General features: G+C 34.3%; 2 protein-coding genes across 4 annotated transcripts; one reads left to right on the top strand and one right to left on the bottom strand.

Annotated features, from left to right (window-relative positions):
* Window positions 1-8,736: 8,736 nt before the first annotated feature.
* Window positions 8,737-13,767, bottom strand: LOC145609169 (uncharacterized). Its single transcript, XM_081664716.1, has 6 exons — window positions 13,600-13,767; window positions 13,435-13,488; window positions 12,274-12,347; window positions 11,361-11,478; window positions 10,670-10,728; window positions 8,737-9,421 (listed from the first exon to the last, which is right to left on the bottom strand). Exons 1-6 carry the CDS (start codon window positions 13,705-13,707, stop codon window positions 9,337-9,339), a joined length of 498 nt encoding a protein of 165 aa, XP_081520842.1. The 5' UTR covers window positions 13,708-13,767; the 3' UTR covers window positions 8,737-9,336.
* Window positions 13,768-15,005: 1,238 nt separating this feature from the next.
* On the top strand, window positions 15,006-25,154 carry LOC145606666 (splicing factor SF3a60 homolog). Of its 3 annotated transcripts, none has more exons than XR_014105413.1 (14): window positions 15,006-15,398; window positions 15,504-15,617; window positions 16,064-16,168; window positions 18,996-19,138; window positions 19,264-19,360; window positions 19,682-19,843; window positions 22,721-22,792; window positions 22,983-23,144; window positions 23,347-23,424; window positions 23,531-23,659; window positions 23,929-24,075; window positions 24,385-24,543; window positions 24,714-24,785; window positions 24,865-25,154. XR_014105413.1 is itself a non-coding variant. In XM_081662477.1 (12 exons), exons 1-12 carry the CDS (start codon window positions 15,225-15,227, stop codon window positions 24,529-24,531), a joined length of 1,530 nt encoding a protein of 509 aa, XP_081518603.1. In that variant the 5' UTR covers window positions 15,006-15,224; the 3' UTR covers window positions 24,532-24,707. The 3 variants fall into 3 exon arrangements, 1 of the variants encoding a protein (XP_081518603.1); XR_014105412.1 differs by having other exon boundaries at window positions 24,878-25,149; XM_081662477.1 differs by lacking the exons at window positions 24,714-24,785; window positions 24,865-25,154 and having other exon boundaries at window positions 24,385-24,707.
* The last annotated feature ends 561 nt before the right edge of the window (window positions 25,155-25,715 follow it).

Genomic DNA, 25,715 nt, shown 5'->3' with positions numbered 1-25,715 from the left:
TTTTTACTGTTGTTATGTCTTTCGAGTCTTCAATGTTAAGTTTTTACGAGTAATTTCTTTTAGGTTATATTTTGTGTACTTCCTCCATATTTTAATAAGAGGTTATACTTTGTATACTCGTATGTAATATATAGCCTTTAAACTAAAAATAAATATTTAATAATTATTAATTTAAGAATATATAATAAAATCACACGTAATCTGTATAATTAATGTTATACTTTTACTCCCTCCGTCCCCTTTTGAAAGTCTCTTATGGGTATTTTTTAGTTCCAACATGTTCACCCTATTTGTTTTTTCCAACAACCATTAATATTAATTTTTTATACCAAAAGTCCTTCCAATTTGCAACAATACTTGTACATATTTAAATTTTTCATGTAAATTTTGTTTTCCCATGTCCCAAAATCTATCAACTACTTTTTTGCATATCCAATGTCAATTCACTTTTTCAATGAACTTTTACTATTTTTATTCATGTTTATTAATTCTTGTAAAAAATGCTCATAACGGACTATCAAAAGGGGACGGAGGAGTATTCGCTATAACTATAGAAAATTAGAAATACATTAAAGATAAGAAGAGAGTTGAATTTTGACTATAGTTAATGACGGGGGTGGTGGGGGAACCAAAGCATAATTCTATTGGCTGAGTAAAACTATTGGCAACACTATCACATTAACTGTTGGCCGCATAACGCAACGATCCTTGCAATTAAACACTCGTCAATAACTAATTGCTACACCACGTCATGTACATAAGAAAGCTAAATGACTAAGGTCCGTTCTCTTCATACTATACTCGTCTGTTTTTAAATTTGTGATCAAGTGAGCTAGGTAATTCGCAATCCGTACTCTTATATAACTGTTTTTATGCAAATTTTTTCAGGGTAAGACGGGGTAGAGAAAATGCCTCGAGAAGAAATTCCTTCTTAATCAGAGTTGGGGCGCCGGCGGCTGACTCAAGTGCCCCCGAACCACGCAGGAGGGAAGCCTACCCCCTAAAAGAATGGGCTCAACTGGCCGATCCAAAAAATGGATTTGACCTAAAGTTTTAGGGTATGGAGACCAAAACACAAAGGAAAAAAAAAGAAAAAATTTGCCTGCGACCTTTTTTGTTTTGTTTTGTTTTGTTTTTTAATATCATTGATAGGAATTTCAACAGGCCTGGAAAAAGAGGTACGGTCTCACTTTCTACAATGACACCAAACCGCAGGTGACGAAGCTTTGTTGCTAGACTCTGGTATGTGACTCAACAACTGGGAGAACATAAACTACTATTTTTTTGGTATAAAAGTTCTTGTAATTTATTTACTATCTCCGTTTTACAATATGTGCAACAATTGGTTATTTTTTGTAAGGAATAAAAAAATTTAACTATTGCAAAAAATGTGAAACGAATGTGCTGTAGTATTTTTTTGAGGTATGCTTATTCATTTGTTTGTTGAAAGTTAAAAAAGAAAGATTTTTCTATACTTATTTAGTTGTCAATTTTCCAAAAAAAAAAAAATGACAAAAAAAAGAACGAGAGATATTACAAGTAGATGTTGTTATCAACAAAGGTTGCCGGAGAGAACTGCTTCGTAGTTAGGATCATAGGAACATCGTTTGATGTAGTCCGCTTGGTCGTCTTCATGGTCCCAAAACACAATCAAGTTACGTCCATGTCCACTTCCCAAACAATGGACCACACGTCTACACCTTTAATTATATATTAATACTGTTATATCCGTTAAATATACCAATCCTTATACGAGAATTTTTTTAGCGGAGAAAGCATGTAGAATTTAAAGGTTTTGTTGTTAATCCGGTATAAATATCCATCTGTAATCCACATCAATCTTATGTAAGTTGCCCCATATCGTAAAGCAGTATTAAATAATAAAAAGTGAAATTCGCATAGAAAGTTATTATTGTTAGTGTCACTTGGATTTATTATGAAATTTCCTTTGAATTTGTGAGTGAATTAAAATGGAGATGATCACTGGTCGAGTTGGATTGGCCCCAAAAGTGGCCCGTTACGGGTCATGGATTCAAAATTGGAGCCGAAAAGGTCGTAGTTATATTGGACAAAAATAAACGGATTTTGCAAGCCAAAAAATGTAAGTTTTGGATACCCAAAACCTTTTTTTTTTAAAAAAAAAAAATGACCCGGACTCAAAATCCATGCTCAATCAAATCTGCCTATAACCAGCATTATCTGGCCGGGTTGGTCTGGGCCAACAGGCCGGGCCAATCAAACTCTTTCATCCAAGTACTCGTTATTAAGAGTTGTTTGGAGGTGGGTCTTGAGATATTGGGAAAGCTAACTAGCAAAGTACTCCAAGTGTCTCCCACACCTCAACCTCATCTCTTTAATCATCAATAAATTACAATGTTAAAGCAACTAAAACAACCAATCAATTCACGTAACTTATGGGAAAATCCTATCATCGTTGTTGTCAATGTGTTGACAATATTGCATGTCTATCCAAATTTATGCATGTCTATCTAACTTTACTCAATTGTGAATTTGTGATGCACATTAGGAGACATATAAACAAACAAAGATTTGTCAAAACAAAGATTTGTCAAAACAATGATCATATCTTGTAGCTAATTATTTACCGACACGCGTCATACTTTTTGATTTATTGATTGTATTTTGCTAGCAACTACACCATGTACAATTTTAGTTTTTTTTAATCTTTTAGTGTGCAGAGAGTTATAGAATATAAACGAGATTTAATCCTAATTTTGAATATAATATCACCTTTCAATACTTTAATCAACTAAACTAGCTAGTTGATCATCCGCATATATTATATATAACTATGAATTAATGTTAGGGTCTTTTCATATTTACTTAATTTCAGTTCAGTTTAGTTCAGTTCCAATCAGTTCAGTTTAGTTCAGTTCAGCTCCAATCAGTTCAGTTCAGTTCAGCTCCTAATTTCCTTCTCTTATAAAATATTCATTTCAGCTCAGTTCAGTTCAGTTCCAATCAGTTCAGTTCAGTTCAGCTCAATTCAGCAAATATGAACAGACCCTTAATTAGTACTCGTATTAAGAATGAATGAATGTATAGTATATATCCTAGGATTCCTAGCTAGTTTGAACACATTATTGAACATTTGAACTAGTAGAAGAATGCTAATTCAAGGAGACATCAAGGCAACTCTTCCGTACTTACTGCTTAGCCCGCTTAGCTAAATCTAACTGCTTACAAGTCGGAGTCAAACAGTTAGCTAAAAACAGAGGAGTTATGGGACTATATATATTCTTGAGTCAAAAATCTTATTCAAGGTGGTCCAAATATAAAAAGATTTATCCTCCAAATTGCAAACAATTGTTATAATATTACTGCATAACTTATTCATCATTTAGACAACCTTCCAACTAATTATGGAGCATGGGTTTAGTGCTCATCATCATACTTGCATTGCATGAGCTGTCAAAATACAAGTATAATTTTGACATTTGACCTTGTAGTTTTTTTAGTAAATGTTGTTAGTATATTCATGACCTAAAGTATTAATTAATACAAGTGTGATTTTTTAAAAAATAGATCATCAATCCAACACGAATAGTTCCGTATATTATATATATTTTACGTAAATAAATAAAGTTCCATATATTCAAAGTTGGACAAATAGTAGCACAAATAATCCAAGAATTTCTATAATAATTATAAATGATAAAATTAATAAAGTGAGCAATATATATCAGCTGATATTACATTATCTTAAGGTCTTTTTCCATTTTTATTGAGAGATTCAATAATAAAGCTAGAGGCATAGAGCGAAGCTTGTACAAGTAGTAATGCAAATTTGATTTATAAATTCAAAGCTTATTATGGATTAGATTAGTATACCCTACATTCATTTGAAATTAATTGTCGAAATTAAATGACAGTGTAATGTGATTTATTCTTGCGATAACTAACGCAGTAACGCTAGATCGATTAATAATTATGTTACGGACTAATTATATAATCTTAATCATCATGACTTTCCTCGTACATTGTTCCTTTTTCCATATAAGTAGCAAATGCCCATCATCCATGGGGCTGCTGTGAAGTAATTTTAAAATCAATAGTTGGGTCCTTTGGGGCATCATTTGGGCGATTAAGCTTTAAAGCATGCACCTTTTGTTTTTGTCCTAAGAAAGTCATCATTAAAAGCTAGTAGATAGGTAAAGTATCGTGAAGATGAATGAAGGAGAATCAAATGTTAATTTTAAAAAAGATTCAAGATCCATATATTTTGTTATTGTTATTGCTATTGCATACTCCATTAAATAATTAGTTATATTAATTAGTTTTTTTTTTTCACCTACCAAATCAACATTAAATTGTTGTAGTCAAAGTGTCAAACTCTCAACTTGGATATTTTCATTAAAATAGTGATTTTATAAGACACTTTTATTCCCTTTTAACTACTATTGTTTGCTGCAACATAACATCATGGATCACCTTAAAAAGCCTTATTTTCATCAAGGTAGGGATTTTATAAGGCATTTTATTTCATTCCCTTTCAACTACTATTATACGTCCTAAAAAAAAAAAAAAACTACTTAGTACTATTATTTGTTGCCTTGTTAGTGACATCATGTATCGCCTTAAAAAATCTTACCCTTTCTTATATAGGTTTCATAGTAATTTAACTACTACTTTTTATTGTTATAATTTGTAAGAACAAACATTATACGAAGTATTTTATTCTTTAATCATAGATATATTTATCAAGATTTATGATTACAATATCATATTCGGAGTATATATAATACCAATTAATATTTATATTCCTACTTTAATTTATCTTTATTTTTAATTTCCTCATCAAAGTGGAGTAGCTAGGTTGAACAATGGTATGCAGAACAATGATTGAAGAAAAACTAAAGAATAAGGTACGAATCTTATTCTTTCTTAGTGATAGAAAAATGGTTGATTAGAACTTATAAACCGTTTGTGATCTATCGTACCACAACCTAAAGTTTGAGCATATTTCTAAGCAAATAAAGCAAGCCAAAATGAGTACTAATTCTTCCTATAAATGTTCAATGATTAAAACATCTAAAAAAGTTCCTGATTTAATCTCCATTTTCCTACATGAACGAACATTTGTCACTAGTATATTAGAGCTTTAGTACATTGCGCTGCGAACCTCGACAACAATAATGTAGGAAAGCAAAATAAAGCACAAAGATTCCAACTCCATTCAAATTATTGAGCAAATTAAATTAAAGGATCTATAAAACAAAGAGTATTCCAATATTCTTGCTCACAAAACAAATTGTATCTTTGCACATAATTGCAAGAATAAATGATTGTCTGCCTCTCCAATTGTCAACGTATTTCAATTTTGCGTTCTTCAAATATCTTTCTACTTTTTGTTTAAAAATTCAATTTTATTTTTTTTCCTAAGAGTTTCTTATACTTCGTAGTTATGTCTTAGGTTTCTTGATCATGAATACACACTCGAGTCGAGTGTATAGCTATTGAATTGATTAATCTTGTTAAGATCAATCTATGAGACCTAAGTACAATAATATATAGTCCATTGATTAACCTTAATCATTTGTTTGTATGAAGTGTTAACAAACCATTATACAAGTTTTAGAGAAATGTGTACTAGTCACATGCATTATCTGTAGAACAATATCAAGTAAAAAAAGTACATTTTTTAACAACTCCCTGTATAGAAATAATAATTCCTACGGAGTACTTCGTAGTATATATGAGGTAATACTTACTGTAGTTTAATGAAAAGCTCACATCTTAGGGGAATCAAACTCCCTTAAAGACAATTTAAAGATAAGCGCCTTTTTACTCCCTATTACATATCCTTCCTCCCCATTTTCAATAATAAACCTGCTAAATCGGACCGTATAGGTAACGCCGTACCCGCTCAAGAAAAAAAATAAAATGAATGAAGTATGCAAATGCAAAAAAAGTGTTAAAATATTTTTCCAAAGCAAAGTTTGGTTTGTGGCTTGGATGTCATGAGTTCAACCCCTACCAACTACATTTGCTTGGGAGTAGAAGGATTTCTTTGCCTCCCCCTCGACTTGCGAAGCTGGACTGGTTTAATATGTAAGAGGTGCTGGTTTAATAACGTTCTTCATCTTACCTTTAAAAAAAAGAAGTGAGAGACACACGCTCCAACCTTATTGCCGTATATGGTGGGTTTCCAAACTGCCAAATCCTGACCCTTTGAAAGGGGAAAGAGTTAACAATGATACCCTTCCACTCATGCAACAGCCAACGACCTTTTCCTTCTTTCCGACAGTCCGGTTGATCTTGGGAATTATACCATTATTATCATATCTTTATATATGATTATCAGACTAATCACAGGTTGCTACTGCACGTCTCCAATTAATTTAACACTTGCTGTTTACAAGATTGTATAATTATTATTAATCAGGGTTAACATAATCATTATGCGACAACAAGCTAGTATTATATTCATTTCGTTTTTGTAAGTTTTTTTAATGATGAACATAATGTATTATGTTCAGTACATAATTAGAGTTGGTCGTTTAAAGTCATATAGAGCTATATATAGAAGTTGACTTTCACACAGTTTTAATTGTGGATGAATGTCAAAAGCAAAGAAAATCTTAATTCACCTATCGTCCTATATTGTCATATACCAACGAAATTTGTTTGAAATAAGTCGTGTCAGATATTTAGATACATGTACTATGTTAGTATTAAACAAATACACTAATAATACACATTTGATTAGCGAAGCTAGAATTAGTGGTGGTAGTGTGCTATAGAAGAAAAGGTCTTAAGCCCTAACTATCTTATGATATGGAATACGGGAGGCCAATTATTCTAATTGGTGATACAATTATCAATTATGATGAATGATTACAAAACTTAATTTATGTGTTTTTTAATTATCATGAAAAACTAATATTCAACAAATATAACAACTGATCATTGAAAGATATTTAATTCTCAACATTTAGTAATACCACTAAACTCTATTAGGTAAGCTTAATTAGTTTAATTTTTATTTTTCACAAGATCCAAAACCAGAATTGCAGGACAAGTCGGCTAGTCGCCACATTAATTATCAACAAATAAAAAAAAATTGGCCTTACAAGTTGCCGCAATTATTTCAATAACATGCAAATAACGAAGAAAAGGGATGAAAAGTTAGTCAAATTGTCGAAAAGTAGCATCACTCTTTGTCTCTTTCCAGGCGTTTAAGGGACTAATTACTCTTAGATTCTTAGTTAAAGTTCATTAATATTATATTAGGTGTATAGTTTAGTAAGATTATAAAAAATTAATCATAGTACTCATTAAATAAATAGGTAGAATTGTAGAAGATTTGTTTGTTTTGTGATATCATTGTTTATACATCTAGTTAGAAATTGTGATGGGGTAGCTAGCTAGGACACGTCTACATAGTAAAAGGTGTTTATTTTATTTTTTCAAACATATCAAAAATAATACATGTACTTATTTTAATCCATCTACATTTAAAAAGTGGCCACCCTAGCTTTAACCAAAAGGAAATTATTATTAATGTGAGGTTATAAGTAGTGATACATCTCACGCAATAGTCTCTATTTGGATCGGGATCATATCTATATAAAAAATAAAAATAAAGTTCTACAAAAGAAATAATTTAAAAGAAGGATACCTATCGTTTAATTAACTTTTCAAGGTAATGCATCTTTTTTTAGTGATAATTTAATTTCAAATTAGACATTTTTTTTTTTTTTGATAAGATCGAAAACATGGCTCAATCTTACTTTTATTGAAATCGATCCAATTGAATCAACTTGGCCATAAATATGATGTGTCTAGTATTGATTCATTTGTAACAGTAATCTAAATGAAGGTAGATTGGAAGGGGGAAAAAAAACAAAAGGGTAAAATCAATTTATTTATTATACTTGTATGTGCACCTCCTCTAGCAATAATAATCGAAGTAGTTAAAGACAAATTAAATATGAAAATAATATTTTCCCTTGAAATAATAGATACAAATTACTTTCTCCGTCTTTTTAATTTGTTAAGTGTACCGTAAAATCTCTCTAATAAACAAAATAAAAAGTAGTGGAAATAAGTAAAAGATGGCGGACTTGAGTATTGTGGTAGGTCCAAGTCCAAGTCGGCGATACGGCAAGATCTAAAAATCGTTGGTCACATGACAATCCTACAACTCTACAAGTATAAACTATAGAGCATGACAAATTCATAAATATGAAATTCTGAAGCCACTGTTTATTTTTTTTTTTTAACAGAACAAATTATTACAGTAGTAATTTACATTCCAACATAATGTTTGATCAAAAGGTTTGGTTTTAACTAGTAGTATTGCCAATTGCCATAATAGTGCAATGCATGATGTGAAGCTGTTATAGTGAGCAGTAGGGGACACAACTTTTTTCTGTGATGTTGTAAAAAAACAGCCGGGCAAGTTAGATGAAATCTGGATTCGATCTAGTTCTAGATGCAATAGTCAATTCGCGTGATGGGTGAAAACTATGGGTGATCATGTATTTGCTTTTAGGTGTTTTAATCTAAAGATAGAATTTTGAGGAAAATTAATCAACCAACTCCAATTCCCAGTAGATGATTAACTTTATTAGGCAGAGCATATGATGTGTGGATGATGTGAAGAGACAAAGATACAGAAACTGGTAATGTACAGAACTAGTAGAACATGTCAAAAGAGTCGGGTTGAAATGCTGCTGCTGATATTATAATACAACTATAATATTACTAATGTACAGAAGCACTTTGTATATAATAAGGTAAGATAGACGCGATTAGACTCAAATAGAAATAGAGAAATCAACATCAACCAGCACTAGAATTCAAAGCTGGAAAGCTTTTGCTCAATATGCAAGCAATTACCGCATGCATACATTTTTCTTCCAAAGAATTCGGAACGAGCACAGCCAATCAGAGTAGTGCCCATAAAAAACAGCATTTGTACAAAAATAATACAAGTAAAACTTTTTGGTTGCACAGGTATACATTCTGGGTAGGTGGTGAAGACTGAAGTAAGGTTGTTGAGAATCAACATCATAAGATTCTAGGTGCAGAGGTTAGTGGTCAATTTCAATACAGCACAAATGGACATTTGTTAGCTTGATTGATTAGTTGGAACTTTTCCTTTCCAGTCCAGTAAGAAAAAAGATTCGAGGGTAATTTACAGGAAAATTGGGAAACTGCACACGAGGCATTAGAGTAACATGCAAATTGCAAATTGGCTATAACAGGAATTGTATGAACCTGCTTGAAACGATTATCACACCAGAATAACTGAAAGAGCCAAGCAAAATCGCGAATTCAGTGGAGGAAGGTGATTAAACCATGACACTTCTAAAATTCAATTTCAGTGTCGAAGAGGCGGATCATCACATCAGAGACCACTCTTCTGGCGAAAGGGATGTAGCTTAGACTGTACCTACAACAGCCAAAGAATACAAATGGTTGGTTTTGTAGTTTAAGCCTTCTTATATTCTTAAGATCAAATAAATCAAGAAATAGAAGATTTATCCTTCAGGAAAGCCTTCTCTCACAAGTCAACATTTAGATTTCACTAGAGTTTCCCACAGCAAACACCTTAAGAGTCTTTGTCTGACTTCTGCTAGGCTAACCTCCAACACCCTCCTATATAGTAATATCAATTCATCCCATCACTTACCTTTTGAAAGAATATTTTCCAGCGCAAAGAACAACCATCACCCATACACCTAATTGCAATTGCAAGTTTGCAACAATTTAGCTAACTTGAATTGTTTTCTGTTAAGAAACCATGTTGGAGTGTTGGACTTATGCAGTGATTTTTCATTCCCTATTTCTTAATCTTTAACAAGAGGTGTCAAAACATGTCCTTTTCGAGCTTTGGCACCAGAGAATGGATTGTTGGGAGGCTTGATTAATTTTTTTTTTTTTATCTTCAATTGTCTTATTGACTTATTGTACATTTGTACCCGCAGGGTGGGAGGGGATCAAATAAGACTTTAGAGGTAGGTGTATGCTCTAACTATGCTTTCTCTGACACTGTAATGCATGACCCCTATTGTCTTCTGTAAGCCTTAATCAAATGTCCTTAAAGGTACAGTGTACTTAATGATCTCCTAACTAGAAAGTATTATTCATAAAGGGAGATAGAGCTCCTCCTAGCCACCCCGTGATTCCACAGTTCCACCCCAGTCCTGCTCTCTTAAGGTTGTTCATAAAATCCTTATTCCAATAAATTCAACAGCCTAAGAATGTTCATCAAATCATCAGCAAAAGGCTATGCTTAACTCAAAACGTGATGTTTTCAGAGATGTCCACATCATGTATGCGCATGATTTTTTCCCCCTTGAGATAGGAGGCTAGAGCAGTTTGCTAGCTCTTTTACTTCAAGACATGAGGCCAAGGGTCAAATCTGACCAAGCTCATTCTAGTAGGGATTTCACTGAAATCCCCCCTCCTACAATGGGCCTTCTCATCACCCACCAAAAAAAAAAAAAAAAAAGTATGCAAGCATGAGCAGATGATGAACATTGGTCAATAAATAGATGGCTTCTTCATTCAGGCTTACAGATATAGAGAGAGCCACATGCACAATCATAAAGAGAATGGGTAGAATAACCCCCTCCTCCACCCACACATGCACACATAGGCAAAAGCAGCTTAAAATTCAGTGGATAAGAGAACTCACCAAATGAGAGCACATATCTCACATATCATAGCAAGCATAGTTAAAATCTTGCTGTGGATCTGCAAAGGCAGAAAGCAAAAAAAAATTGCCAATATCAGAACATAACAAAGGCTTCAACTTCCTTTAGAAAGATAAAAGAACTAGGGGGAAAAAATTACACTTTAATGCCTCTTTTACAAGAACAATAAAGGGTATGCACACCAAAGTCAAAACGCCACAAAAAAAGTTCTGTAAAAGGAAGAAAGAGGCACTACAATCTACATGCCATGTAATTTTTAATTGCATGGCAAACTTCAATGACTATATAAGTCAAACTCTTCAAAGTGCATAAGAAAAGAAAACCTTAGCTAACTATCAAAGAGAAATACAAGAAGATGTCAGAGGGTCATCAAGAACAAATATCATCCACAAGGATAGTGTCATCATCTCAAAAAAAAAAAAAAAAAAAAAAAAAAAAAAAAAAAAAAAAAAAAAAAAAAGTCACTAAAGGTAGCCAAGGAAGTATGCCTACAGGATTTTAAAGGAAATCACTAATTTTTTTTTATACATGTACCCAAATCTTAACTTTTTAACCTTAAGACACAACAGCAACAACAACATCCAAAAAATTTGGCTAATAATGTTGCAGGCAGTGATCACCCATGAACCCAAAAAAAGAATTATATTCCTAATTGATAAAAAGCAGACCTACCAATATAGCACAAATTAGTGCCAAAACTACACATCCCAGGTAGACTGCAGTTGCATAAAGACGAACAGGATCAAACATCTTTCTTAATTGCTCAGCTGGTCCAATGAGGAAGGCTGTACTGCCACACAAAAGAAACATGATATATAAGATCATGCAATGTGCTGAACAATTTGGAAAAAGTGAATTTATGTTGACATGGTGGCTTGCCCAAAGGCTTTTCATGATTAATAACAGACAATTAGGCATAGCTACAGTTGTAACTTTTTGATTGAAAGTCACGTTGTGTACCCTAGTTGTAATGTCAGAGCCTCAGAGGTAACACAAGCACAAAGGTTTCTTCTACAGCAAACAAACTTGACAGACCATGGACAGAAGTTAGCAATTTAATGTAAAGAAACCTTTTGATTTTTTCATGAACCTTGAACCTTAAGACTGTAAGCATGGATCTTTCTATACTTGTGCGAGCAAATGCAGGCTGTATGACACATTGATTTTATTGGTAAAAGTAAAAACAGAACATGAAGTTGAAAAGCAGGTTGCAAGTCGTGGGCACTTAATATTATAAACTTTCAAAAAAAAAAAAAAAAGGTTAGCATGAATCAAAAATTAGTGCTAATACTCTAAGATCCCAAAGTTCTCCAACTTCAGTGCTAATACTCTAACCACTAAGCCAGTCATTATTGCTTAACTTTATCTGGTATACCTGTACAGCTAACTAGCTAAGATAATCAATACAACCAAACTCCCAGAGAGGATCTACTGAGAGAATGTGGCTTCGTCTCTAACGTACCAGATGTCAAATTAAAGAAAAGTGTCCCAAAACATGTTCCAAATAGTAGAAGTACACATTAACAGTTTACGAACCTAGAATTGTACAAAAAGTGGATATCAAGTAGTGAAAGAACATGTTTACCTTCCAACAGCCATCACATTCCCAAAAGTAAACAGTAGGGCAAACTTGATGGGCTTTACGAACACGATAATTGACTGCCAAAAACTCAAATACCAACTATGTTAGGAAGAAAAAATGATGATTCACGTGAAGAATTGCATAAAGTCCTTTTGGTCACAATACATGAAAGATAAAGCTTTTGTCATTCAAATGATATACATATCTTTCTAGGTATAGAGAGTTCTTTATTTTTTTAGCTTTAAGCTAGTAATGATCCTGAAAAATCCAAGACACAACAGATTCAAGTGAAAAAAACATGCAGAAATAAAGTTAGCATATGCTGCTAGCCTGATAAGCTGCAAGCCAATCCACATGGACAAGGTGAAAAAAAAAATATCGTTCTTAAGCAATAAACCTTTACGCACCACCTCTTGTCATGGTTGCTTATTCATTGTTTGAATACTCCCTATGAGATAAAAACTGTTAAGTGTAAATATAAAAAACTAGATGGTGCCCGAAACCCCAAAGTCAATCCCTTTCGGATTCAGAAAGTCTCTCCCTCAATTCAGGTAGGTTCCTAATGTGATTCTCCATATATCTTTATCATGTTCAAGACAATGGACTAAAGTCCATATAAGCTTCCATAGATAGAAAGCCAATGAAGGTCAAAGTCAACCATCCAAGTACTTGGCAGTCAGCACAAAAGGTTTGATAAAGACATGAAAAAATAAACCCATTATAAGGCAGATGCTAATTGCTTAAACAAATAGCAAGGATCCTGCATTTCCTTCTTTGTTGAAATCATTATCCACTACAAAGTCATGATGCTATCCGGTTCTTCGACCGCCCCTTTATCAGTAATTCCAGTATTACATGTAATCTAAGAAAGTATTCAATGCAAAGAATAATCACACATCATGCACATTGAAACCACCAAATCCAAGGGAGCATTATAAAATAAACACATAAATATTATAACTTTAGGCATAACATAAATTCATACAGCTAATTGACTTTCATTATACAAAATCACATGATTCAATTGTTCACTAACAATAATTCCATCACATTAATATACAATATAATGCATAAGGGACCAAAATTTTCCCCAGAAAAAGAGGAAATTTGATCCAAATCCTTGAAATTAAGATTAAAAAGAAAAGGGGTTTCAACATTTCATACCAAGAATATGAAGAGAAATCCGCCGAGCAGACAAGCAGCAAACGCGTACATTCTCTGCAGACAAAAAATCAAAATTTACAGTGAGATCAACTAAAAAAATTGGGAATAAAATTGGAAAATTTAAGGTGATGAATTTACAGAAAGAGAGAAGATGAAATGAAGAACCTGGGTGTAAGAGAGAGCACAAAGATCATCATCTTCGGTTGTTTGATCGTCGAAGAAGCGTTCATTTCTTTCTTCATCATCGTCTCCTCCTAAAATGGATTTCCACATTATTTACTTCTTGTTTTCTCTCTCGTTTCTGGGTTTACTTTCCAACTTTCTTCTACTGCTGTTGCCTGAACCAATTGGGCTCTAACATTTGCAATTGCCACCATATAAAATTTGAACTAAATGGCCCAAACGATGTCCCGGATTGTTATATGAGTATTACTCTACATACTTTGTATCATATTTTATACTTGTACGGTTGTACAGTATAAGTAATAGAGTCATTGCAGATTTATAGTGGTAGTTGAGTCTTAACCTCTTTAATACTCCGTAATATGCAATTCAAATTACACCAGGTTTTTGAAATCCAAAAATAATTTCAAGTGGACCTTGAAGTAATAACTACTTCGTATTCACAAGCAATAGTAACAAATAGGGGTGCTTATCGAGCGAGTCGATCACGAGCTGAGGGGTGCTCGACTCAACTCGAAAACTTTTTACATGTGCTCAACTCATGCTCGCTAAAGTTTCGAGCAAATAAAACCTGCTCGACTCGTGCTCGTTAAAGTTTCGAGTCGAGTCGAGTAGCTCACGATCTGCTCGTTTAAATTTTGGTCCTTCTATTATTATGTGTCTTTTAATTATTTATTGTTCAATTTATATTGTTTTCCTTATTATATATAGATATTATAAAAGATTTACTCTTTCTTTTTTTATGATATAAATTAAGACTTAATAAGTGTCAAATTTGTTTAAACATAGTAACTTTGTTTGTAAATCCTATATTAATAATAAATTATCGAGTTGCTCACGAGCTTAATGAGTCGAGTTAGAGCTTGCTCAACTCGTGCTCGTTAACATCTCAAGTCGAGTCGAATTCGAGTCGAGCTAACTCGAGTCGAGTTTTGACCGAGCATTAACCGAGTCGAGTACGGGTTGCTCGCGAGCTGCTCAACTCAATTAGCACCCCTAGTAACAAACATGTTCGTTTCAAAACAAACATGATGTGATAACTTTCAAAGTCTATTGACAATTAGCTTATTATGAGATGCGATTATATATACAAGTATCAATTTCAACCATATCCATTTATCCTTTTTTGAAAGGTAAGAAAAATAATTTTTAAAACCCTTTACTTTAATGCTTTTAATATGTTAATATAGATAAATTATAATTTTGATTTGCCTAAGATCTAAAAGTAAATTAATCGGACTGGTCCAATTTCGGGCCTATAAGTTATGTCCAAACCGATTTTTGTTGGGCTAGGCTATGTTTGAGCATGTCTAGCGATCTAATCTGCTACTCGATTACTCATTAGCCGGTCATATACAAAACGAACTCATCCCCATTCACCCACATTAACCGGTGGTGGCACTCCCTCGGTTCTTTTACGCACTTTCTCTCTCCTAAACCGACTCAACTCCGAAACCATCTTTTCTTCCTAAAATCTCCGACAACACAAACTCCCTCTTTTCCAAAAACCCCAACTCAAAACCCCTGAAACTCAAATTGCAACTTTCTCAATCGAAACAACAAAAAAACCCTAGAAATCGAAATCGAAATTAGGGCAAAACAACACGATGTCGTCGACTCTTCTAGAACTAACTCGAGGTTCTCACGAAGAAGTTGAGAGATTGGAGCGCCTCATTGTGAAGGAGCTTCAAAATGAAGGTGCCTCTTCTAGAGATCGTCTGTTGCAAAGTCATCGTGTTCGTTTCATGATTGAGCACATCCTCTCTACCACTGATAAACTCGTAATTTCTCTTTGTGTTTTGATTTTAATCTTTTCAGTTGGTTGATTTTGCGCTTTGATTTTTCTGGGGTTATGCTTTTTTACGTTTTGGGGGTTTGATTTGTAGGTTGAGATTTATGAAGATAAAGATGGTGCTCGGAAAGATGAAATTGCGGCACTTGGAGGTCAGACTGCTAATGGTACCAATGTGTTTAGTGCCTTTTATGATAGATTGAAAGAGGTAATTTTCTCTTTCTCTCTCTCTCTCTCTCTCTCTTTTTTTTTTTTTCCCCGATTCTGGATAATTGCAAAATTGATTTTCTTTGTTGTGTTAAAAATTTAGGGTGAGTTTAAGCTTGAACTTTTAAGGTTTTGTCAAATTGTGGTGGTCTCAAACAATTATAGGTTGAGAAATAGCTGAAATTTGTGCTTTGTTAAATTTAGTTATGGAGTTGTTATGATTGCAGGAGTATATGTATGTTTTATGGTTTTGTATATTCGAATTTTATCCCCATTGGAGCAAAAAATTGTTTGTAGGTCTGTGTGGGGTGGGACTTTTGAAAACGTCATGTTTTCTTTATGCTTCTTTGTCTCTGAGTCTTTTGTCGATTTTCCATAAGAATTGTGGTATTTATGGATGTTTTCATGTTGGAATTGTGAAAATTTTTAATTTGAATTTGTGTGCAGATTCGTGAGTATCACAGGCGGCATCCATCTGCGCGTGTCATTGATGCCGAAGATGAATATGAGCAGATGTTTAAGGAGGATCCATTGCTTGATTTTAGTGGAGAGGTATTTTTTTAATCATTTATTTGTTTTATACTTTTATGTTTTGAGAATTCCTGCTGGATGAGACATATTTCATGCAACTGCATTACCATTGAATAATTCAGGATATTTTGTATGCTTTCTTTAATTTTATGTTTTAGCCCAATTAGAGAAGTTGAGGATTAAAAATGGCACAACTGATATTAATATCTCAAGGATTTACAGAAGAAGTAACAAAAAATAGAAGTGTATATGAGGAAAGAAGGGAAGAAGTTAGAATCATGTATTAAAGGAGAACATAGAAATTGGTAGGACCGTAGGGGATAGGAAAAAAAGTGGAACACGGGAGGGGAGAGATAAAAAGCACTGTTTTTAGGGAGCTAGAAAGAGATTAATTTTGTTATTCTTGTGATATTTATCTAAAGTACATCCAGTTTGTAAATGTGGGACTTGGTTGGTGGTTTGTTTATGTAAGTTGTGACTTACATCCTAATGAAGACAAGACACTTTATTAGGAAAGATTGACCACCAAATGATTTAATTCAAGGTTACTGATGGAGGAGTTGTTGTATTGGTCATTTTGTGTATTGTGACAAATGATCATGCTTAGTTTCTTTTCATGGTAATTGACATTCAAGCTTCAAATTGGGTGCTAACTGAAAGAGTAGAAAGGGTGATTTTACTTTGAAGGCGAGGAAGGAAAAAAAAGCTTTTCTTGAAAGCCCCAAACATCATAAAATTTATCTTTCTTGCTAGGCTTGGATATGGTAGCTTTCATAATGGCATCAATAGGGTAAACTCTGGTGGGAGTTTGGGTTAATCATAGCTAGATTTTCAATCTATTGAGATTTTTGGTACTATTGAGGTAATAGATTATTGGGTGAATGAATGCTTAAGATCTTTTCATGGTAATTGACATTCAAGCTTCAAATTGGGTGCTAACTGAAAGAGTAGAAAGGGTGATTTTACTTTGAAGGCGAGGAAGGAAAAAAAAGCTTTTCTTGAAAGCCCCAAACATCATAAAATTTATCTTTCTTGCAAGGCTTGGATATGGTAGCTTTCATAATGGCATCAATAGGGTAAACTCTGGTGGGAGTTTGGGTTAATCATAGCTAGATTTTCAATATATTGAGAATTTTTGGTACTATTGAGGTAATAGATTATTGGGTGAATGAATGCTTAAGATTTTAATTTTAGCATATTTTTGGGCAACTTTTAACCTATTGCAAAACCCGTTGGAGGTAGGTAAAGACAATAGGAAGTCTATGGTACAGTGGGAGTCATTCATATTGATGATTTGAAAACAACTATAGTTTAAAAGATTGATGACTTTGAGTTTTACTATTTACTATGAGTGTGGTTGTTCTCGATGATGATGGGTATGGCTTAATAATGTAATTCCTCCATCATTATCATCTAAGAAAAATTGGTATTAATGACGCCAACTATTGCTTGGATGATCAGTAAACCTTAAGTGGGAGCACTCTGCACCACAAACTCCGTGTCATTAGGACTAGTAGATAAGATTTTGGATGGAGGTAAATAGTACATACTATGAATCATCTTTTTATTTGGGGGGGGGGGGGGGCAATAGATATAGGTGGTTGAGCTGTATTGATACTATCTTTGGAGAAACCAACCTTAGCTATGATTCTATGAAGCATAAGAAAAGAGTAGGAAATCGACAGATTGATTACTTAACCCTATCATATTTCAAATCAGTAACTATTCTGCATCCAAAATTGAATCATTTTTAACTAAGAAGCCTGTGTTAACTGAACTTGAAAGATTGACAATCTGTTGTTAATACTACTTTTACCTTGTGTATTTAAGGCGAAACTGAGTCTCTTGGTTTTTCTCATGATGGAATCAGAGATAGGCATATATATGCCGGTGGTGTTACATATGGATATTGATTAACGATCAACATGAAAGAAACTGAAGGGTCAACCCCTATAATTGGGTAGGCTGTTGTGAGGAAGTGGAGACATGATAGTAAAACTGATGGTAAAACTAAAGCTAAAGAGGAAAGATGGAGGTAACCTAGGTTATTGATTGTATATTGGTCAAAGGGGCTATGATTTGGTTGGGCCTTTGGCTATGGATAAGATTTGGGGATTTGTTTGTGACAACAATGTATTTGTCCAAGTATTAGTTAATTATTTTTTTTTTCTCGGTTCTCCCATTTGTAGCTTTCTTTTTTAAAAAAGATTTAGCTTGGGTGCCCTTTCCATGTTTCCTAATATTTGAAAGTTATATCTCTTGTGTTTTCTCATTTTAGTATGTGAACTTGTAATGTTTCTGCATAACTATCAATTTCTGTCCTGATAGGCTCTTAAAAACTTCTAATAAGAGGGGTCATTATTAAGGTTTTTGAACAAGAGGAGTCGTTAATCATTCTTGGAACTATCTAGTTATTTATTTAATTTGTTTTTTCCTGTCCTTGTTCGTTTGGACTTGCCAAGAACAGAAAAAGGCATCTAGGAATGATTGTGCCAAATATGTAGCCGTTTAGGCAGTCAATATGTTTGTCCTCCTTTTTTCTTTCTTTTTATTTGGGCGTGTCTTTATAGATAAGGTAGTAGGGGTATATGGATGAATCATTTTTATAATGCCTAAGGTGTAGATTACAAAGTTTGTAATATGTTCAAGAGATGTTTCTTTTCTGTCAAGCAGCCTGTATTGGTTCAAATGTTAATATGACAGGTCAATATTTCTTAACATTAAAGAGTTTACTTTGTGTAGTTTTAGGATTAATTTTGCATTATTTTTTTACCTCACAATGTTGCAATATTATTACTGAACGTCTGTACTTTTTTTTTTTTTACGAAAATGCTCAATGGAATTTCAGGAAGCATCCGGCCGGTACTTGGATTTACACGAATTCTACAATAGGTACATTAATTCAAAATTTGGTGAACCGATGGATTACATTACTTATTTAGAAAGATTCTCACAGCCACATATGATTCCTCGCAAACGAAAGATGACAAGGTAAACCCTTCATATTATAATTCTCTTCTTATTTATATGTCTTTTGTGGTCATAAGTTATCTCCATCTTTTCTTTGAGCAATAGTACCAACATCCTTGTTTTTTGTTTGCATGGTGCTTCTGCAGGCAATACAAAGAGTACATTATTGAGCTATTGGAGTATCTGATCTCTTTCTTTGAGAGAACGGAGCCATTAAAAGATCTAGATAGAATATTCTCAAAGGTTGGATCTCCTTACATTCTGTACATAGCATGTTTTTGCCGAGCATGATTGATACCTTTTGCAGACTGACCTTAGATGAATAAGATCTGTTTTATGGACGGAGGGGCTGCATGTCTTAATTCATAATTCTTGTGTTGTTCCTTTTGCCGCTGCACATTACAACATATAGAATTCTGTAGTGATCTAGGGTACTGGCCATTTAATTACCCATGAAGAATATTGATTAAGTTTAGCTAATCTTAGTTAATCAACAAATTATGGTGTTTGTTAGCAATTCTTGATTTGTTTGCTCTCTAATCTATTATGCATCTGTAAAAACAGGTAGTTTCTGAATTTGAAGAGCAATGGGCCAATGGGAAAGTAAAGGGTTGGGAGAATGAGGGACAAGAGAATGGACATATTTCTCAGACTGCCTTGATTGATCTTGATTATTATAGCACAGTGGAGGAGCTTTTGGAATTGGGGCCTGAGAAATTGAAAGAGGTTAGTCATCTGTTGTACTAATTCTTGCATTGTTGTCTTTACTATAGAAACCGTAATGTCTTTAAAATTAGGTACTCATTAAGCTATTTCATGTTGCAGAATATGATAGTGTTAATGCTGTAATGTTTTTTTTAGGACTGTTAATTTTGGTGTATGTATTGATGCTAAATTGCAAATGCTGGATGTATTTATATCCGTTTATATGCCTAGCATGTTTACTTTGGTAAAAAAAAGTGCTTGTTGGTGAATGCTATCATATTTAAAGCTTGTGGTCTTTGAGAATGTTAACATAGTTGTTCTCTATTAAATAATTTACATGTCTCAAAGCTTGAATAATTACGAAGTACTTCCTTTGTATTTTTAAAATACAATATTTTGCACAGAAATCAAGAAAGTGGAGAGATAGGGTAAAATTTTGAACCCACATGGGCTGAAACATTTTGATTAGAGGAGATATTAAGACCCACAGATTGTATTTAAACTTTAAAACCCACCCAGCACCATGCCACCACTCCCAACGGAAACCACCAACACCACTTACACCGAAAACTACCACCATCCCCACCAAAAACAAATACTGCCACAAAACTACCTAGAACCACTGCCATTCCCATCGAAAACACCTCCACTACCTCTGACACTTCACAAAACCACCATCACTCCCTCCAAAACTACTCTAAACCACAAGTACCACTCCCACCTAAAACCACTAAAACACCCCACTATGCTCACCGAAAAATACGAAACTTAGGGTTCAAATCTGCAATTCAAGGGAAAGAAAAAATGGTCAGAATTCAACAATTATAGTGTGCAGGAAATTGATTAGATTGGTCTTCAGAAGAGTATGGTTCCAATTGAAGGGTCAATAGACTTGGAGAAGTGGTGGTAGCAGTGGCTAACATTTTAGGGTTTGTAGATTTGATGGATTTGGAGATAGTGATGAACATTAGTGTTGGTTTTGGCGAGAGTCATGGAGGTGGGTGGTGGTTTTGGGGGGGGGGGGGGCTGTGGTGGTTTTGGAGTGGCGCATGGTGGATTTGGTGGTGGTTTTGGTGAGGTTGATGAGTTGATGATGTTCCGGTTGTTTTGTTGATGGTGATTTTGGTGGGAATGGTGGTGGGTGTTGATGGTGGTTTTGGTGGGAGGTGGTGGCTATGGGGAAAAGAGAGGAAGATGAGAGAGAGAGAGAGAGAGGAAGAGAGAGAGAGAGGGGGGGTGTGTGGAGGTGAGATCATCATTAATGGGTTTGGGTGCTAGAGTAGTTTGTAGTTTTTATAATGTTTTAAGAGTTGTTGGTGAGTAATTAAAATATGTAATGTTGCTTAAGGGTTAAAAAAACTTACCATGTATAGTGTTGCATTTAATATGACATGTCCATTTATAAGAAGTGTTGCAATATAAAGAAAACAAAGGAAGTATAAATCAACATTTCCTTTAGGCATTATCCTTCACATAATGTTGGTATGCCTATATTGAGTAATGAGTATATTCTTTATGTAGCATGCTGTTTGGATGGTAGACCCAATTTTCGACGGAGGAAGACCTAAGAAAACTTGAAAGAAGGTGATTTGATAGTGACATGAATGCTTTGGGGATTAAGGAAAATATAGTAGGATAGGGCGGTGTGGAGGGAAAAAATTCACATCAACAACTTGTCGTGATTATATATCTATCAATCAATCAAAGCCTTAATCCCGTAAGTGGGGTCGGCTGCATGAACTAAAAGTGATTATTCTGAATAGTCATTTGTAAAAATCTTCCTTCTCCATCTCTTACGATCAAATACCTCATCTCATGCAAATTTATATCATCATATGCTTCATATCCTTCCAAACTCCTTCCAACCAAGTCATTTTCACTCTCCCTTTTCATCGCTTAATCTCTCCATGATCCCACTCTTCCACTCTTTGTACCGGTGCACCCTTGGGTCTCCGTCTTACATGCCCAAATTAGCGTTGGCGGATTTCCCTTAGTTTGTCTGCAATGCATGTGACCCCCACTTTCTTGTGAATAACTTTATTTCTGATTCTATCTCTTAGAGGTGGGTATTCCCGCACATCCATCTTAACATGCGCATTTCTGTAACCTCCATCTTTTTAATGTGTTCCTTCTAAGTTCTACCCAACATTTTGTACCATAAAGCAATATTGGTCTTATGGCAGTCCTATAGAATTTCCTCTTCAACTAGAAAGGAATGCTTTGGTCACATAAGTACATAACACTCCCGTGGCCGCCCTCCATTTAAGCCACCCTCACTGACTGACTTAATCCTAGGGGAGTAGGGGCCACGTCGTGATTATATATACACTTTCTAAATTTTTTTTCGTATTTAATATTATTATTTTATCCCACTAATGTTTTATGAATTTTATTGATTTCCTTTGCTAAAGTTTTCCCAAATCTTTATGTTCAAATGATTATCTGATTATGTCCCCTTTTTTATTTAATTTTTATTTTTAATTTAAATTTTGTACGGTTTCTTATGACGATTCATGTTAGCCGACGCCTTTGGGACTAAGGCGGCGGCGTTGTTGTTTCCCGGGTCGAGTCTGTTTTTAAACTTGAGTCAATATAATTTTTTGTGTCCATACGAGCTGAAATCTGAATCGGATATTTTTGGGTTGGTTTCAAGAGAGTAAAATATGTGTCAGTATTGGAGAACAGGGTACTAATAAAATATTAGCCTCATATTTACCTTGCTGGTTATTATTTTTCATGCATTTTTTCCTTTTTTCTTATTCCTATTTTTTTTTTTTTTTCTTTGAAGGATTTATTTATTTTTCTTTATGGTCTGTTACAGTATCCTGCTCTTAGTATGTGATTATTTGTTTGAGCACTTAAAAGTTAAAACTAGATTGCTTTGTTGTTTCCCTTCAGGCCTTGGCTGCTCTAGGACTGAAAACAGGTGGTACTGTTCAACAAAGAGCGGAGAGACTATTCCTTACCAAGGTATTAAATTCATATTTTTGAATCCGAGCTTAATTTAATTAGCTAAGCCCCTTGCAATGAAACGTTTTCATCATTTATTACTTGAGGCTATTAGGGTGTGCCATGAAAGCAACATCTGTTTAGTTCTACTGTTTGTAAATGCTCTTAGCACATATCCTGCAACATTACGTCTTGTTTTCCGTTGTTACAGAACACTCCTCTCGAAAAGTTGGACAAAAAGCATTTTGCTAAACCGCAACGTGGTTCAAAGCAGAATGGTAATGGCGACCTGCAGTTTCAGAAGCAGGAAGATATTAAGGAGTTGGTCTTAGTTGAGGCCAAGATGGTAAAGCTTTGTGAACTGCTTGAAGAGGTTAGCTCATAACTCTTTGTAGTTTTGCTGGGAACAGCATTGATAAAAGAATCTGCCCAGCACTTTAACTTGTATTTAATACAAATTATCTTCTGTAATTAAGTATTATTTACTTCTTCTGTTTGGGTATATTGCTCTTTTTAGTACGTGAGAAAAAAGGGGCTGATAGTGCTTCTTTTGTTCTGGTTTCTTTTGGTTTCAGATTATAGTCCGAACTAAAGAAAATTCTGAGAAGAAGCAGGGAATGACTTATGAGGAGCTTGCGGGTGAACACGAGGAGGTAAATTTATTCGTTGCTTTTCTTTTATTCATCATATGTTTTCTAGTGCTATTAAGTTGTACCTTGTTGCTTCATACAGTGATGTTCCGTATCTATGATTTTGCAGGAAGATGTACATGCTGAATCTGAAAGTGATGAAGAAGATCAACCTATATACAATCCTCTAAAGTTGCCTCTTGGTTGGGATGGAAAACCAATACCATATTGGCTTTATAAGCTCCACGGTCTTGGACAGGTATGCCTTCATTTATTTTAGTCATCAAGAGGGCATTATCGCCTGGTTCTATATTCTTCTGGCTCTTCTTTTTCCTGATAGCTTGATATTTTTGGTTTGATTTATGTTTTGTAATGTGTTGGCTTAAATATCTTAGGTCACCATTCTGTGAAAATAACACTTTTTTTTTACTCTTCAATTTCCTGATCAAATTTGGCTCATGTAGCCGACCCCACTTATGGCATAAAGGCTTTGAGTGATTGATTGATTGACTCTCTTGTTTAATTCAGGAGTTCAAGTGTGAAATTTGTGGGAACCATAGCTATTGGGGCCGTAGAGCTTTTGAGAGACATTTTAAAGAATGGCGTCACCAACATGGAATGCGCTGTCTTGGAATTCCCAACACAAAGAACTTTAATGAAATCACATCTATTCAGGTATCACTCTCTGTTTCCCTATGCATACTGGAGACATTTTTCATATTTTCTGAAAGGTTTTAACTTTTAAGTAAACTGAGAGTTACTTGTAGCTGTGCCTTTTGCATACTGCATCTGCATCGTGTTTGTAAACTAAGAAACACAGAAACACAGAAACTTAGTTTTTCCTGCTTCCAAAACCCCACCGTTTCCATGTTACATAGTTTATAATCACTTTGAATTCTTTGGCCCCAAATATGTCTTATGAAACTTTTTATCTTTCTAAATTTTTGGAAGTGCTTGATTTAACATGTTCAATCTAATTTGCAGGATGCTAAGAATCTCTGGGAAAAAATCCAAAGAAGACAAGGATTGCACAAGTGGCGACCAGACCTTGAAGAGGAATACGAAGATAAAGAGGGGAATATCTATAATAAGAAGACATACACTGATCTACAGCGTCAAGGATTGATATAGAGTTTCTATTGTGTAAGTCATTTTGGGTCCTCTCATATATACTGCTGCCCTTGCCCAAGAACATGTTTCATTTTCCCCCGTTGCCTGATTGTTTCTATTTCCAAACTTTAGGAGTTAATGGAGCATAGAAATAATTTAAAGGTGGAAAAGAAATGTGATTGTGTTTTTTCTCTTTGAAACAGAGTTATATTTGAGCTTTTTCTCAGCAGATTTGTTATACAAATGTCTTTAGACGACATTGACAATACATTCTGGTAAGCGGTAACTTTTCACTGATTCCCTTGGTCATCAGTCATCACCAAAGTTGATGACAAACTTCATTGATCATTCTAGTACTTTTGTGTAGGGAACTCTGACCATGTATTGGTTATTGTGATCAAAGCCTAGCTGCAACTGCATGTTGGAGCCTGCCATTTTCCTATCACAGGTTGCTTCTGAAGAGTATCAGTTTCCAATTGCATTTTATAAAGAATATATGGAAGCATGGCTTGTGTAAAATTTGAGTATGTATTGCAAATTTGCTAAGCGGCAATCTTATTCATGATTATATTTTTACTAGTAAAAAAAAAACTAAAAAAGGGTATTATGTTTTGTCATGATAATGGTGTACTGTTTTCGCATTATCTTCACTGAGTAAAGGATCGATTGTCCCCTTTTTGGAGTTGTCTTCTATGATTTCGGTCTAATTCACAAATAACGTAACAAAGTACTATCTTTTTTAACGCGAAATAGGAGAATCATGTTAACAGCATATAACCATAGTTACGGACATTTGGTTACAACCTTTTGAAATAGTACAAAAATTGGAATTGGACAAAAGATATCGTACCTCAACCTTCCTAATAAAACCAAAGTAGATAAAAGTAAAATACGATGAGTGATGACAATATTGACAACCAAAGTACCAAACAGCTGACTAGCATACTATGTTACCATCATGTGGAGGACAACCAAGCGCACTTAGCATTGTAGATTTGCTTATGCACACTTGGACACTAAAATCATGGAAGTGTCTTATGGCATATGGCCATCTTCATGACTTCGTCTCATACGAGGCAGAGACGCAGAGTGATGGGCATCAGATTGTTTTCAAGTGCAATATCACAATATGTGTTACCTCCAACGCTGCAAAGTGCTGAAGAAGCGATATGGAGTACATTAACAACTTGAGCATGTTGTCCTAA

This window comes from Chenopodium album, chromosome 23, assembly GCF_948465745.1.
Source record: "Chenopodium album chromosome 23, dcCheAlbu1.1, whole genome shotgun sequence".
In the NCBI taxonomy this organism is placed as follows: Eukaryota; Viridiplantae; Streptophyta; class Magnoliopsida; order Caryophyllales; family Amaranthaceae; genus Chenopodium; species Chenopodium album.
This window is presented reverse-complemented; position numbering and strand designations above follow the sequence as displayed.

What these genes read in the sequence shown, in the direction of transcription:
- LOC145609169 (XM_081664716.1), bottom strand. Translation starts at nt 13,707, where the DNA reads ATGTGGAAATCCATTTTAGGAGGAGACGATGATGAAGAAAGAAATGAA. An exon ending in GTGCTCTCTCTTACACCCAG is followed by an intron (nt 13,489 to 13,599) that starts GTTCTTCATTTC and finishes TTTTGTCTGCAG; the next exon opens with AGAATGTACGCGTTTGCTGC. An exon ending in GATTTCTCTTCATATTCTTG is followed by an intron (nt 12,348 to 13,434) that starts GTATGAAATGTT and finishes AGTTTTTGGCAG; the next exon opens with TCAATTATCGTGTTCGTAAA.
- LOC145606666 (XM_081662477.1), top strand. Translation starts at nt 15,225, where the DNA reads ATGTCGTCGACTCTTCTAGAACTAACTCGAGGTTCTCACGAAGAAGTT. An exon ending in TAGATAGAATATTCTCAAAG is followed by an intron (nt 19,361 to 19,681) that starts GTTGGATCTCCT and finishes CTGTAAAAACAG; the next exon opens with GTAGTTTCTGAATTTGAAGA. An exon ending in GGCCTGAGAAATTGAAAGAG is followed by an intron (nt 19,844 to 22,720) that starts GTTAGTCATCTG and finishes GTTTCCCTTCAG; the next exon opens with GCCTTGGCTGCTCTAGGACT.